The following is a 13,641-nucleotide window of genomic DNA, read 5'->3' as shown; positions in this document are numbered from 1 at the left end:
CTTCGTACTCTTTTACGATTATTCTCTACTTCTGTAGTTGGGCAGATACGTAACAAGTACATAATTATTTAAAAACAATCAGTTCAATATATAAATACGAAAATACACGAAGAGAAAGATACCACTCGTTCTCGTATTCAAATCGAATCTTATCTTTGTTCCAAGTTCAGAGGACCGCCCTCTTGTTTCCTTTTCAATACACGTTTCTCGGAAAACAAGTCGAGCTTCTCCGTTCCTATTGCTTTTTAAATTCACGAACCTCGACGCGTTCTTCTTCTCATTAGTCCCTCGAATATTTGAACCGACACGATGCTCGATTTTCGTATTTGATTGTCGCCACTAATGGCAATTCGAATGGTACTCGAACTCCTTGTGTCTTGCTCCGTATCTTGTGTCACAAAGCAACGTTTGGAGAGTTAGGGATGAAAGTAGGATAATTCGTTGCTTTAAGTCTGTTTTATTTTTGCAAATTTTTATTTCTCCGGAGAATCGATATATCGATAGGTATTTATTGATCGAGGCTCGAGGGGTGAACGATGCGAGGAATGGTAAAAGAATGTTAAAAGAAGAGACGAAAAAGAAGGTGTATCGAACGTGTATATAAAGTAGAACGTCCACGAAGCGAGTGGACGAACGCCTGGGCAAGCCGTTTGTTCATCTGTAAATATCCTGTCCTCTGAATTTGGCGCTAATCCGTGCCTGTGTTGTCGGTGTAAACAATATTCAAGATTTTCACTTGATCAGCGCATCGGTCAATCGCTAATTACTGGACCAGTCTTGCGCGACGGATGTGCACCGATTATACTGTATAAAGGAAAGAAAAAAAAAGTGAAACAAAGTAGCGAATTAGGGATGATTTAAAAAAAAAGATGTGACCGTAAGAAATAATTAAACTTTAACCCTTAGTGGACATGGGCCAGCTCGGTATATTATATTAATATACATTCAAAGTTGGCCCATCGCCATGACCAATGGGATAATAAGGGAGAAAACAAGAATGAAAGAAAGAAACAAAAAAGAAAAAAAATCGTCATCTAATTACATTTTTACGCACTCCAAATTTTTATCCTCGTCATTTGTATTATAGCGACATGTGTTTAAAGAAGAATCTACATTATATGTATGTAATCAAAATTGTAACTGATAAAACGTTAATAAAAAAATGATATTCGAATGGTTTAGAAACCTCCTCTTCAACCTGTTTGAAAATATGGAAAATATGGAAAATGGAAAATATTGGGAGATCGATAAAAGTAATGTAAGAGTTGTAAATTATTAAAAGAAAATTGGAGAAATTCATATTTTTCGTTTCTAGATTGCTAAGCCACTTTAATACGTGGCATGCTTCGTTTCGATTTTATGTTATACCCGCCGTGGTTAGGTCGGCAACTTCGATATGGAAACGAAACTACGCTCGGTAAATTTCAGTCGGTAACTTTGCTATTATTCCATTTTGCTTTCACAGATATAGTTTTACATATAAAATTATCATATTCCAAGCTTTACATAGATGATTTTTACAATAATATCGACTACAATTTTGATTTTGATATTTTATAAACATTGTACTTCGACATATAATCGCGTTTAGAATATTAATAAATTATCTAAATTATTTTCAGGCTTTTCTTCTAACTCACTGTCACTTTTCCATATTTCATTTTCAGTATTTAATCGCTAAGCAAGGAATTTCTTGCAAAAATGTTGATACTCTAAAAAGTTACCAGCAGATGGGAAACGTCGATAACGTTTGAATTCATGTTTACAGTTAGTTGGTAAAGTCGAACATATTTTTATTTAAACTAATTCACACGAAAATTTTTCCAAACGTTCACTCTCTTTTTTTATTACATATTTAGGTATGTTACATTTCTTTCAAGCGGAGGTACAGTAAGAATTATAATCAACTTTTGTATTATTATTTTAATTAACGTCAGCTATAATAAGGAAACGTTCGTTTAAACGTACAGAGACGTTATAATAATATGCTCAAAATAATTGGCTATGGTGATACGAAATCCTTGGAAAATTTGTCAAATATTTAACATTGAAATTCTTGTCGAACAAATTATAACTTCTCAGTAAGCGATATTATCGTATAATAAATAGATACATACTTAGATTTAGTGTACGTTCGATGTGTTATTCAACAGAAATAGATTCAAGTCGTATAGGTCGAGCATGTCTGACACACGTGTCACTCAGAAGCCATAGTAACCACCCTCATAAGTTGGAAAAGTCGAGAAAAGCAACGAGTGGACCAAAAATACATGTACGTAAAATATTCAAAATATAATATTCATTGTAATATTTAGTGGATAAAACGAATCTTTAATTTCGTTTCGCTTCTTTAATCGTATTCATAAAGAAATGAATTTGCGTAATGAGACTCCAAACGCAGTACTTTCAAAATTTGCATTCAAATTTGTAATTATGTATGCAATTTCATTGCAATAATGGAATTTATGGAAGTGAATTGCTTGTCTTTTGAAAATTGAACGTTAATCGCGTAAATGATAAACAAATTAAAAAATGTACAAGAGGTAGAGCTGATCAACTTGGCTTTTGAATGATAAATTGAGTTTCGAGAAAGAAACGAGGGATGCCGTAAGCTAATGAAATATCCATAATCGACGAATGATGGGAACACAACAGATGAGTTAATTGCGGATTAATAATGAACGGTGACGCACGATTTATTATACAGTAACAATCGTTCTGTTTTTATATACACGAGTCTACGAAGTTCAGCGCTGGACGATCTTCCATCTACGTTTGGTCCGCTTCTAGGTGAAGAGCTCTCTGACTAAAATGAATTACAACGATCCATTCGATTCCGCAAACCTTGCTGGCCTTACTCTAAGAAGTAGTCTACGACGATAGCAGTATAAGATTCTGTACAATATTTACACTTAAAATGATACGTCGTTTCTCAAATCTATTTCTCATCAACATTTTTGATTTCTTGTAGAATTATCGTAGAAGTATCTTCTTACAGTTCTCAACCCTTCAGTTCGTAATTTCAAGAACTACATAGTGGCCGCTTCAGCGCGTCAGAGAAACCAAAGTGGAAACTTAAAACACGAAGATTGTTGGAATAGCAGAATCAACTGTAAAATTGAAATAAATGTTTACCACGGACGAAAATACTCGCGGATAAGCGTTCCAGGCGAAAATAAACACTCAAATTCTCAGGTAAGAGTTCGCGATACTTCCTCCTTCGAAACTAACTATCAGAGAGCAACACAGTCAAATCCGACGTCTGACTTCTCGTCTCTGACGTCTCGCCAGGAGTGTCCGGAGTGTCAGGAGCCACTAGAGGCTCCGTTTGACACCTGTCTCCTCTTCTACAAGAACTCACGATCACCTTGGAACCGGTGCACAGTTTCTCAACTTGAACCGTCTTTCTCCAAGGTTGTGCACGCGTCGATTCACCACTGTTCGATTTTCTTCGTGTTGGAGAGGAACTTGCACGATTACGGCGACTTCCGACGAACAACAGACAGACTCGTCTCCAGACGTCGGTCTCCTTCTCTGGCGAAACTACCACCATGAGTCTTTCATTCTCATCTTTTTGTTTGCTTCCGTTCTTCTTACTTTCTTCCTTCGTTTTATCCACGTTGCTTCTACACAGCTGTTCCACTTCGTTCGAAGATTTCTCCTCGGAGTTACGAACGGCCGAATCTCTGGCCAACAGTCGAGAAATCCGCGCGAGGAACGTGCTTGCCTCTGAGGACGCGTCCTTCTTCCTTCTCGGGGACGCGATGCTCTTCATCGTTTCGACGATCCTCCTTTTCAGCCACGAAATGTCCATAGATTGTACCTTCCGCACGGACGAACGTTCCCTTGCTGGCTCGTCGCTCGCGTTCGTCCCTTCGGAAACCGCGTGTAACTGATCCCTTGTGCTTGCCAGAATTTTCACGCGGCTGTTGCGCCGTTTGCTCAGGGAATACGTTACGAGCGCCTGCGGCATGAAACACACAATACGGTTTTATATTTAAAGAAATGCTGATCGTTACGATTTAATTGGATTAGAGAACACAACGCAAAATAATTTGGTTGCTACGACGGATTTAAATGATAATGAAACTTGACGAACAAATTCGCGTCACGAAAAAAAAGAGGAAGGGGAAAGAGTATGTTCGTTAGGACGACGTTGGGGCGGAAAAAGTTTGCGGTTGCATTATCCGCCGGCAAGATCCCACGGGATATGGTTTATAATATAATTCGTGGCGGCGTCGCGTTACCGTCGCTACTTTAAACCTATCTCCGGATGAATTTCCGGCTGCTTTCGCGACCGTCGCAGCTCGGAAGTTGGCCAACTTGCGTGCAATTGAATTTACAATATATCTCGGTCGACACCTTCCTCCGCTTAATCGCCATTTTATAACGCGATCGCGAGAATATTCCACCTCGTCCGTTTATTTTCTGCTATACATTTTTCCTAATTTCCTGATGTCCATACAGTTCGGACAAATAATCGAAGGAATTCTTTTTTCCTGCAATCTTCGACTGAAATATTTCGGAAAGACGTATGGGAAGAGTAAACTACAAAGGGAAAGGTAGACTGTTAATTAAATATCAAAGCTGGTAATTTATTTCAGTAAATTTTGATGTTTACCGTACATTTTTCGTTTTTAATCATAAACACTCACGCGTTCGGATCGAAATTAAACGGAATAAAACAAACTGACTCATTGTTCGATCGTATTAAACGTTACAAAAATGTTCTTGCGCTTTTACGGGCAAACAGAACGAAAACATCGGTGTAATTGAATCGTTTTTCGCCGCGTGATGTTCGCAACATGTGTATGTATTTTCCAGGAGAACGAGATCGCGCAACTGTTCCTGGTGTTTTTTATGCGTATGTACAAATTTTAATTGACAAGACAGGTAATTGGCTTCGCGTGTGTATTCGATACGTCGACGATATTTTTTGCCCCGGATACGCAACTGCATTATCCACACGCTTTCGAGATCAATTTGTTTCGACTGTGAACACGAGAATATATTTTATCGCAAACTGCAATATTCTCGAATTTGAAAAAATAATAAGAATAGCAAGGGCGTTAAAGTTAATACGACTCGAAAATTTGCGAATTGTTTGGACGTTTGCATACTCCTTTTTCGAATTTCTGACGTGTTTATCATGAGATCTGTTCCAAATAGCTTTCGATAATAAAAGAAGAAAAGAAAAAACCGATCGTCATTTTTCATATAAAATACTTTGCTTTTGTCAATTTCAAAAGTGTTACAATCTGTTGAAGTGGTCACCACTTCTAAGAAAACTCTACATCTGGTTTTTTTTTTTTTATCATAAAAGATATAACTTAGAAAAAACAAAGCTGGCACCCCGCTGGGGGTAGCCACCCACATGCTATATTTATTTTTATTTTATTTTTTTTTTCTTCACCAATAAGATATAACACTTTACCAAATGTCCATAAGGACAAATTGTAAAATAACCAAAATAAAATTAAAAAAAAAAAGAAAAAATCTGGTCTTTTTAGTTTTCTCAGGCACTGAAGCCATCGACAGCGTATAGACAAAAGACTGGGACGAAGGCAGACCGTGAACAGTAGACGACAATGGCTTCAGGGCTTACAGTCATAGGGTAACACATAAAAGATATAACTTAGAAAAAACGAAGCTGGCACCCCGCTGGGGGTAGCCACCCACATGCTATATTTATTTTTATTTTATTTTTTTTCTCACCAATAAGATATAACACTTTACCAAATGTCCTTCAGGACAAATTGTAAAAAAAAACTAAAAAAATAGGGTAACACTGCTAGCGTGCGGATCTGGACCAGCTCAAATTATATTCCTACTTGTATTTACACTTCTGTATTAAAATATATTTTCTACCTTACAATTTATCCACGCGTTCCTTTGTTCGCACATCTAATAATCTCAACACAATCAATAGGAAATCTTCAGATTGGAAAATTATCACGTTCTCTTAGAAATGGTAAAAACAAGTAGGATACTTCGTCTGTTCGAATATAAAAATAAAACTAGACGAAAAATAGACGAATCGAAACTTACCACGATTAACAGCGAGACAACAACGGTTAATGCAACGATGTACCAGCGATTGATCATCCAGCGTTGAAAACTCGCTAGAGTAGCGTCCGACAAAAGTCTTCGTAGAGTTGCCAATGGTCCGCTTGGATCCACCTACAATAGAATTTCTATAATTAGAAAAGTAATCAGAGAGATGTAGAGAGAAGATTCTTGTCCCAGTGATACGCGAGATTTTTTGATTTGAAAAACGTCGAAGGATCGTGGAAAGTCTCAGCGGTGTATTACCTCTCGACATCTTTGGAAGACGTCGCAATAGCCATTGTAATCGTTGCACGGTGTGCCTGGCTTCGACAGCATATCAGGAATATCGTAGGGCGCTGAATTCCATGCGAACGATGATCTGTAAAGAGATGCAGCTGCAATGACGTCTGGTTTGCTTGGTCGTTTTGATGTTTAGTCAACGACTCGTTTCTATTTTTTCGACTAAGCTTTCGTCGTGTAAAAAGGTAACGAAGAGAAGGATATGTAGGAAGGATTTTCGGTCGCAGGCAGGTTTTTACTCGTTGAAAGGAGTGTGAATTTTTATTTAAAAGTATTTGCATACCGTTGAATTTCTTATCATATTTACATGTCACTTTCTTGAATCCAAGTTTATTAAATTTCGGATCACTGAATGAATTTCTACACGCCTGTAAAAATTTCATACCACGAAAATAAAATAGAACTTAGAAACAGAACAGAATGAAGTAGAATCTAGCAAAAAATCCTTCATTAGAAACTAAGGGTATGTGCAAATACTTTTAGTAATCACTGTATGTATTTTATATACATAGTTAAATTCTTGCAAATGTTCATCGTCACAGGTTTCGTATTGGAAAAGCTCAACTCCGAAGTACCAAAATGAAACTGAAAATCGAATATACAGGGTGCGCCGTTAGAATTCGGACAGAATTCAATTTGTAGTTCCCACCATATTAGAATTCAGATGTTTGTGCTGATTGACTCTGAAGTTAGTTAAATATGTCAATAAGTCTTCTATAACCTCAAAATGACAGAACTCGTTAAGCAAAACCCGGAATACGATAGAAGAGCGGCGATTATAGAAAGTCTTCGCGCCGGGTGGATGCCAAAGTGAATCGGAGGAACGACCGTTGGCTGGCCCACAATCTCGAAGATGTTCCTGTTGTGGGCAAAACCAAATTTCCAGCAAGTGTTCACGTTTTGAGCGTTGTCTCAAGTGAGGGCGACGTCATGCCTCCGCACTTCTTCCAAAAAGGCGAAAGAATCACAAAGGAGGTTTATTTGGAGGTCCTGAAGACAGTAATAAAGCCGTGGATGGAAATTACGGCTTCTGGAAGGCCGTATTTATTTCAACAAGATGGCGCACCTGCTCACACAAGTCATCTTGTTCAAAATTGGCTCTCTGACAATGTGGACATGTTTTGGTCGAAAGATTTCTGGCCTCCTAACAGTCCCGACCTAAACCCATTGGACTATTACGTGTGGGGCGTTATCGAGAGACAAACTAATAAATGCAGGCACCCCAACGTCAACTCCCTACGAGCTGCTATCGAGTCAGAATTCGCGACAATTAAACGCGACCAGTTGAAGTCAGCGTGCTCGCGCTTTAGAGCAAGAATAGAGCAGGTCATAGAGGCAGAGGGTGGTTACATAGAATAAAAGTTCTCAGCAAGGACCCTTTAAATGAGATATAACAACATTTTCATGTGTTTTTGTGTATTGACTTAAATAAACAACTTTCTGCACAAAACTTCTTTTGTCCGGATTCTAACGGCGCACCCTGTAGTTATCACAAGGTCAAATCTCTTTAGTTGGAATTCTCTAGACACAGAGGAGGTAATTATTTCGAGGGTGAAAGTAGAGTTTCCCCTGGAGCAAAGTGAAACGAGTGACACGAGCATTCGCGTGAAACCGCGTATTGTACAATGATCGTCTCTCACAGGCACGGTTGATCCTCTCCTGGCAATTTACAACAGAGTTCGCAGCTTTTGGTCGGGGGATCCACGGGCCCTGCGATGCACTGACAGGATTCCAAGCCGTAAGCCAGGCAAATGCTGCCGGTGCATTCCTGCAAGCAATGCAAGAGCCCGATAAAGTGTCAGCCTACGTGCATAAACCTCTAAATACGAGGTAATTTCCAGCAGGGTCACCGAAGATAGATAAGCTCGCGACTCGAACCTTGTTCTTCCGAATCGCATCTACACGACGCGCGGCGTCTTATCCTTTCTTCGTTGTTTGGCTCGTTGAAGACGGTTTATACCGCAATACGGACTATCGTGTAAGTAATTTTCCAAATTATGATCGCTGCGTTCGAATAGATTGCGTGTAATTGATACAGTGGTTTACCACGTTGCGCGTTTGCCATAGCTTTATCGTGCTTTATTTATTTATTTAGTGTAATAAACGAGCTATGTCCTTCGAGAGCAATGTAACAAATACAACGATAATAGAGTGCACGAAACAAAAGAAAATCCTTCGATGAAAAATAGATAGGTCGCGTGGGAGCATACATTACAAATAGGTTACGCAAGTTGATGTTGACGTGTCTGTGGGTCCGCATAAAAGGCTAATCAATTCATCGATTAACATACATCGAGACGGGATGAGGCTAGTTCGAAACTAGAAATAGTACGGCAAAGGAAACAATACGTAGACTGTTTAATTTAACTTTATCTTTCGTTAATGTGTTGACTATATCGTAATAATCGCGTGATACACAGACTATGGACATTTATAAATTTATAGGAACTTAGAAATTTCAATATTACAGAGTGCACGTAATACGTAAAAACATATAAAACAATCAATGTATAGTGTTTATTGTAATGTTCAATAGAAGAAATAAATTTATACTTAGATTCTATTTGTTTAATTTGAAAACACGACTTCTTCGTGTCGTTTTGTTCAACTACGTTGAATTTTAGATATTTTTTGCGTCTTTCCGTCAATTATTTCGGCAGGTAAAGTTGCGTCTTTTTTAGATGGTTGCGTGACGGTAAGAACGGTCGTTGTCGAGCAATGGCGAGAGGCAACGCGGCACGGAAACAGCAAAGCAAATTGCAATCGACAGCCAGCCGCCCCCGTCTCGGCCTCTCTCGCTCGTTATTGTACTTGCAGATTAGAAAGCCTGTATTTCGGGAGTATCGATTCGTAGCTGCCGATGCGTACCGTCGAACTGTTGCACGTGTGCGGCTGAAACGCATTTTCCGCTTGGCTGACTATAATCGAATGTTTCTACTCGAACCTACAACTAGAGGAAATAACCTTGCGTCGTTATCACCGTTGTCCACTGTTCGCTTCCTCGTACGAAGAACAAAATGGTTTCTGATCCATGGATAATTTCGATCATTTCATATCTTTTCGGTATGTATCTCCATAAAATTAATTCTCTTAGAAAAATTCACTTGCGGGCTAATTTATATCCTCCACTCAGTTTAACTTCTATTCGATCGAGGAAATTTCACGATTTCTTGATATCTTTGTCTCGACGAGTGGACACAAGAAGATTGATAATTTTGATATTCTCCGTGCAGAATTTCATATTCTTAGAAAAACTTGGAAGATAATCTATGTTCTCCACTGGATTTAATTTTGATTCTTAGCGGACTCCCGAGATTTCTTCACATCTTTGTCACGACGAATGAATGTAAAAAGATAAGAATCTATCTTGCTATCAATGAATAATTCCGATAACTTCAAACTATTTCGACATCTTCACCGTAGAAGTAATTTTGTTAAAAAAATTCACTTGCAAGTTGATATATATTCTTCACGTAGTTTAACTTCCATATGTTCAGATAAATTTCGAGATTTCCTGATACCTTTGATTTATATTCATTCGTCGAACGATACCTTCGATGGATGAATAATTTCGATCCCTCCGATGTTCTTCTCTCCCGAAATTAATTTCATTAGGAAGAATGAAAAATTCACTCGAAATCTAATTCGTATTCTTCACGCGGTTTAACTCCGACCCGATCGACAAGGGCGGGGGATGAGTCTCAAGATTTCTTAACAGATGAATGTGCTACCGTGGGCTGAAGGGTATTTCATTGCGGGTGTGCGTGCGCACGGCAGCCGGAGCCTTAAATCTACCCTCGAGATTCGAAGCGCGCTCGTGGAGAAAGAGGAAGCTACGCGTAAGAAACGCGTACATTTCGAGATCACTCCCTCGTGGATTCTTCCCTCTTCTTCTAGAAACAGAACCAATCGTAAGCTTCCTACATGCGAGCAGAGTTTTGCTGGTTTCGGTTTTCGAAGATCCAAGGATTTTCTCGCGCTCCCAAAGTCGACGACTAATGGAAATTTCAATGCAAATCTTATCAAAGGAAAGTAGTGGAAGGATTCGGTGCAAAGATATTGTGTTTCAAGAAACGTCTACATGTTCCTTTTCACGATTCCGGCTCTTTTAACGTCGTCTGTATATCGTCTATTGTCACAGAGAAAATGGTGTTATTAATTTCACAGTACTGGTAGCAGGTACCATTTAATTGTTTTGTAGATGACTTGTTTAAATCCATCAATATGAAAGGTTTCATCGAGCTTTGTGAATATCGTAACGATAGTTCGAGGCAATGTATACATATTTAGAGAAGTCATTTACACGAAGCTATCGCGTGTTATTTTTAATCAGTCTCGAAAAACGGTTCGGTTTCTTTTTGGTAGTATCTGTTGTGTAACTCTAGCATCGTGTGTACCATGTAGTCTTCCTCTGGTTCCTATTACGAACGAGAAAATGGCAAGCAGTCTCCAATGAATAAGTAACTAGACAAGCAGCTAGTTTCGCGCTAGGAAATCGTAAATTTCCACGTAATTTCGGTCACCATCGTCCGCTGCAACGGACTCATTTTCGTCACGAGGATAATTTAGACGAAACACGATCGTATTTCGCGATATAGCGGCACTTCGCTTTCGCCTCGGTTTCGCGCTGCTTGATCATCTGCGATCATAAAGCTGAGCGTCATGACGTGTTTTAACACCAATAGAGTGCGACAGGCAAAGTTATTGTGGATTTTCATGCTCTGTAAACTTCAATTTATATATCCCTGTGTTCGTAAATGTTAAGACACTTTTTGAAGGAATGAGATGAATCTAAAAAGAAACTTGCTGAAATTGCTGTCGTTATTATTATTTCGGTTAGATCTGTGAGCAATGAAAGTTCCGTATATTCTATGTTATAATCAGAGTCTCATAAATAATGAAATTAAAATTGTTTCTGCGACTTCACATCTTCACAGACGTCACTAGACAATTGGAAGCCATACAGAGATTTGCTTCGCTCACTAAATGACATAACGAGTATTGTAATAGGAATATTTTCTATCTCTCTCATGTATATATTTCTGTCTCTTTTCGGAACATCTTTATATATATAAAGAGACAGAAAAGAGACAGAAATTCACCAGAAGATAAAGGAGCGGCACGTAACAAGAGAGCAGACGGAAACGTCTAGACTCACCCCCATGTAACAGACGAATTCCTCGTTGCATATGGTCTTGTTGGGCTTGTTGATGGATGGCGGGCACTGGGGACCACGGCCGTCGCAAAAGCTCGCGTCCCTGCAACCGTTGTCGTCCCTGCACTTATCGCCGTTGCGCAGAGTACAGCCGGATGTGCAACAAGGGCCCTGGAAACAACCACCGAGAGATGAACGACACTGTCCTGTAACGGAAGATGGAAGCAACCAGCGAAAAAGAAAGAGAATAGGACGCCGTGTATACCGTGTCCAGTTGGAAACGTGGCACGCGCTCGATCGTTTTTTAGGTCGTCTGAAAATATGACGCAGCTGTTTGTACGATGGATGTATCAAAGGAGAACGCTTCTATTGTGAACCTTTCAAGGTCTGTATCAGGTATTGTCCACGCTAAGTTTCGGTAGCTTGAAAGCTCCTCTGTTTCCTTTTGCCAAACTATACACGTTGTCGCCACGGTATATACGTTATATCTGAGCAGTATGCATTAGCATGTACGGTCCTTTCTATGTGTATCCAGGAACACCGAGTGTATAGAAAGACAGGTTTTTGGGAAACGCAGAATGGTATTTCCTGTGATATATTGCGAGAAAGGGAAGTTTCACGTGATTGTTTATGGCAAATGATTGCATTTTAAGCGCTAGATATGCGTGGGAAGGATATTTCTGAAGTTAAAATAAGGAAAGAAACGTTCAAGGTTACGTGGAATATTTGTCTAGTTTGTATGCTTTGGTTAAAGAAACGGTAAAATATAAAAAGTGAGACATATTTCCCATAATGATGAATATTCCATCATTCTGTAGTTATTGTAATAATAGGAAAGGAGTTCTATCGTATCGAAATTTCTACAACGTTACAACTTGAGAAACAGTGGAAAATCCGTACGATTAAGTGGAGCAGAACGACGAAACGGAAACGACAACCAAACGCGCGTTATCAGCAGCAATTCCCTAACGAGTGATGACAATTTTATAATTGCCGATCGTCGGCTGTGCCTTTGTCCGATCGAAAATTCATGATTCACCGTCCCGTCTGCTGCAACGTACGGCATGACGTTGTTTTTTAAACGGATCCGCAGCGATATTCAGCGACTCGTGCGCGGGTTATCGGGCCCTGCCGCTTTGTCGCTCGTTAATTTATTTCGCCGCGCGTGTCGATGATAATGCGCGGTTCGCTGGAACGCGTTCCACTCCGGGGGGTATTGTGCGAGACCAGGAACAATATCTCGATTTTTCGAGCGATTTTCTGGACAGAACAATGGGCAACATTGTAGTGCGCACCAGAGAATTCGGGGCAACGCAATATCAAGACTGTTTTTTTTCTCTTTATCTCTCTCCCACTCTCTCGCCTTATTTCCGCTATTTTTTTATTTTCTTTTTTTTTTTTTTGTTTGTTTTCCTATTTCTCCGTAATTTGCGCTTCTTTGTTCTCGTTTTTTTTTTCCTTTTTGGAAGTGGGATTATTCATTTCCAGTAACCATTTCGACCGTGAATTTTCTTTATTTTTAATTCATTTTGTATAATTACACAGAACTCATTGTCATCTCTTCTTTTTCCGTTGTTTTCATACTGGAAATTTCTTTTCCAATTTTTTAAATTGCACCATACATTGCTCTGTGTCTACAACACGCTTTCGACGAAGGTAATGAAAATTCACTGAAAAAAATGCAATTGGCGCTTGAAATCCATCCGTGTTGGAACTCGAACCATGGTTTCACAGTAATCAAGCACCCTATCGATTACGCTATCATGGCCGCTGGGATTGAATTGCCATTTTTCATATGAAAAGGCCCTTGATAACACAGTTGGTTACTATGTATGACGGTGTCATTCTCGTGACACATGAAAAAATCCCTGATACCTGAACGCGTATTTTCACTCGTAACGTATCGAATCACAAATTCTAACCGTAATGCGATAATATTCATTATTATTAGCTTACTATAGCTTCATATTTGCAACAAGCTCATAAATCTACTCTGTTTCGTACGTTTGAATGCACGATTAAGCTTATAACTATTACATTACTCAGTGACGTGTGGTATGTACCAATTTTAACAAATAAACTGCAATTAACCGGTGAATAATTAGCAATCAATGCGTGCATCGAGAATATGCTCGAAG

The 13,641-nt window shown here is 39.1% G+C and overlaps 1 protein-coding gene across 2 annotated transcripts in view; it reads right to left on the bottom strand.

The window, feature by feature from the left end:
• Positions 1-1,635: 1,635 nt before the first annotated feature.
• LOC132913931 (disintegrin and metalloproteinase domain-containing protein 10-like) overlaps positions 1,636-13,641 on the bottom strand; it is a 159,720-nt gene continuing 147,714 nt past the window's right edge. For both annotated transcript variants that reach the window (XM_060972603.1, XM_060972604.1), the window contains exons 13-17: positions 11,507-11,674; positions 7,989-8,116; positions 6,313-6,427; positions 6,049-6,180; positions 1,636-3,964 (exon numbers count right to left, since the gene is read on the bottom strand). In XM_060972603.1, coding sequence (XP_060828586.1) covers positions 3,227-3,964; positions 6,049-6,180; positions 6,313-6,427; positions 7,989-8,116; positions 11,507-11,674 — 1,281 coding nt within the window. In that variant the 3' untranslated portion in view covers positions 1,636-3,226. The remainder of the gene's footprint in view (positions 3,965-6,048; positions 6,181-6,312; positions 6,428-7,988; positions 8,117-11,506; positions 11,675-13,641) is intronic.

The sequence above is a fragment of the Bombus pascuorum genome, chromosome 14, assembly GCF_905332965.1.
Source record: "Bombus pascuorum chromosome 14, iyBomPasc1.1, whole genome shotgun sequence".
NCBI lineage: Eukaryota > Metazoa > Arthropoda > Insecta > Hymenoptera > Apidae > Bombus > Bombus pascuorum.
Note: the sequence above shows the minus strand (reverse complement) of the source record. Positions and strands in the feature narration are given on the sequence as shown.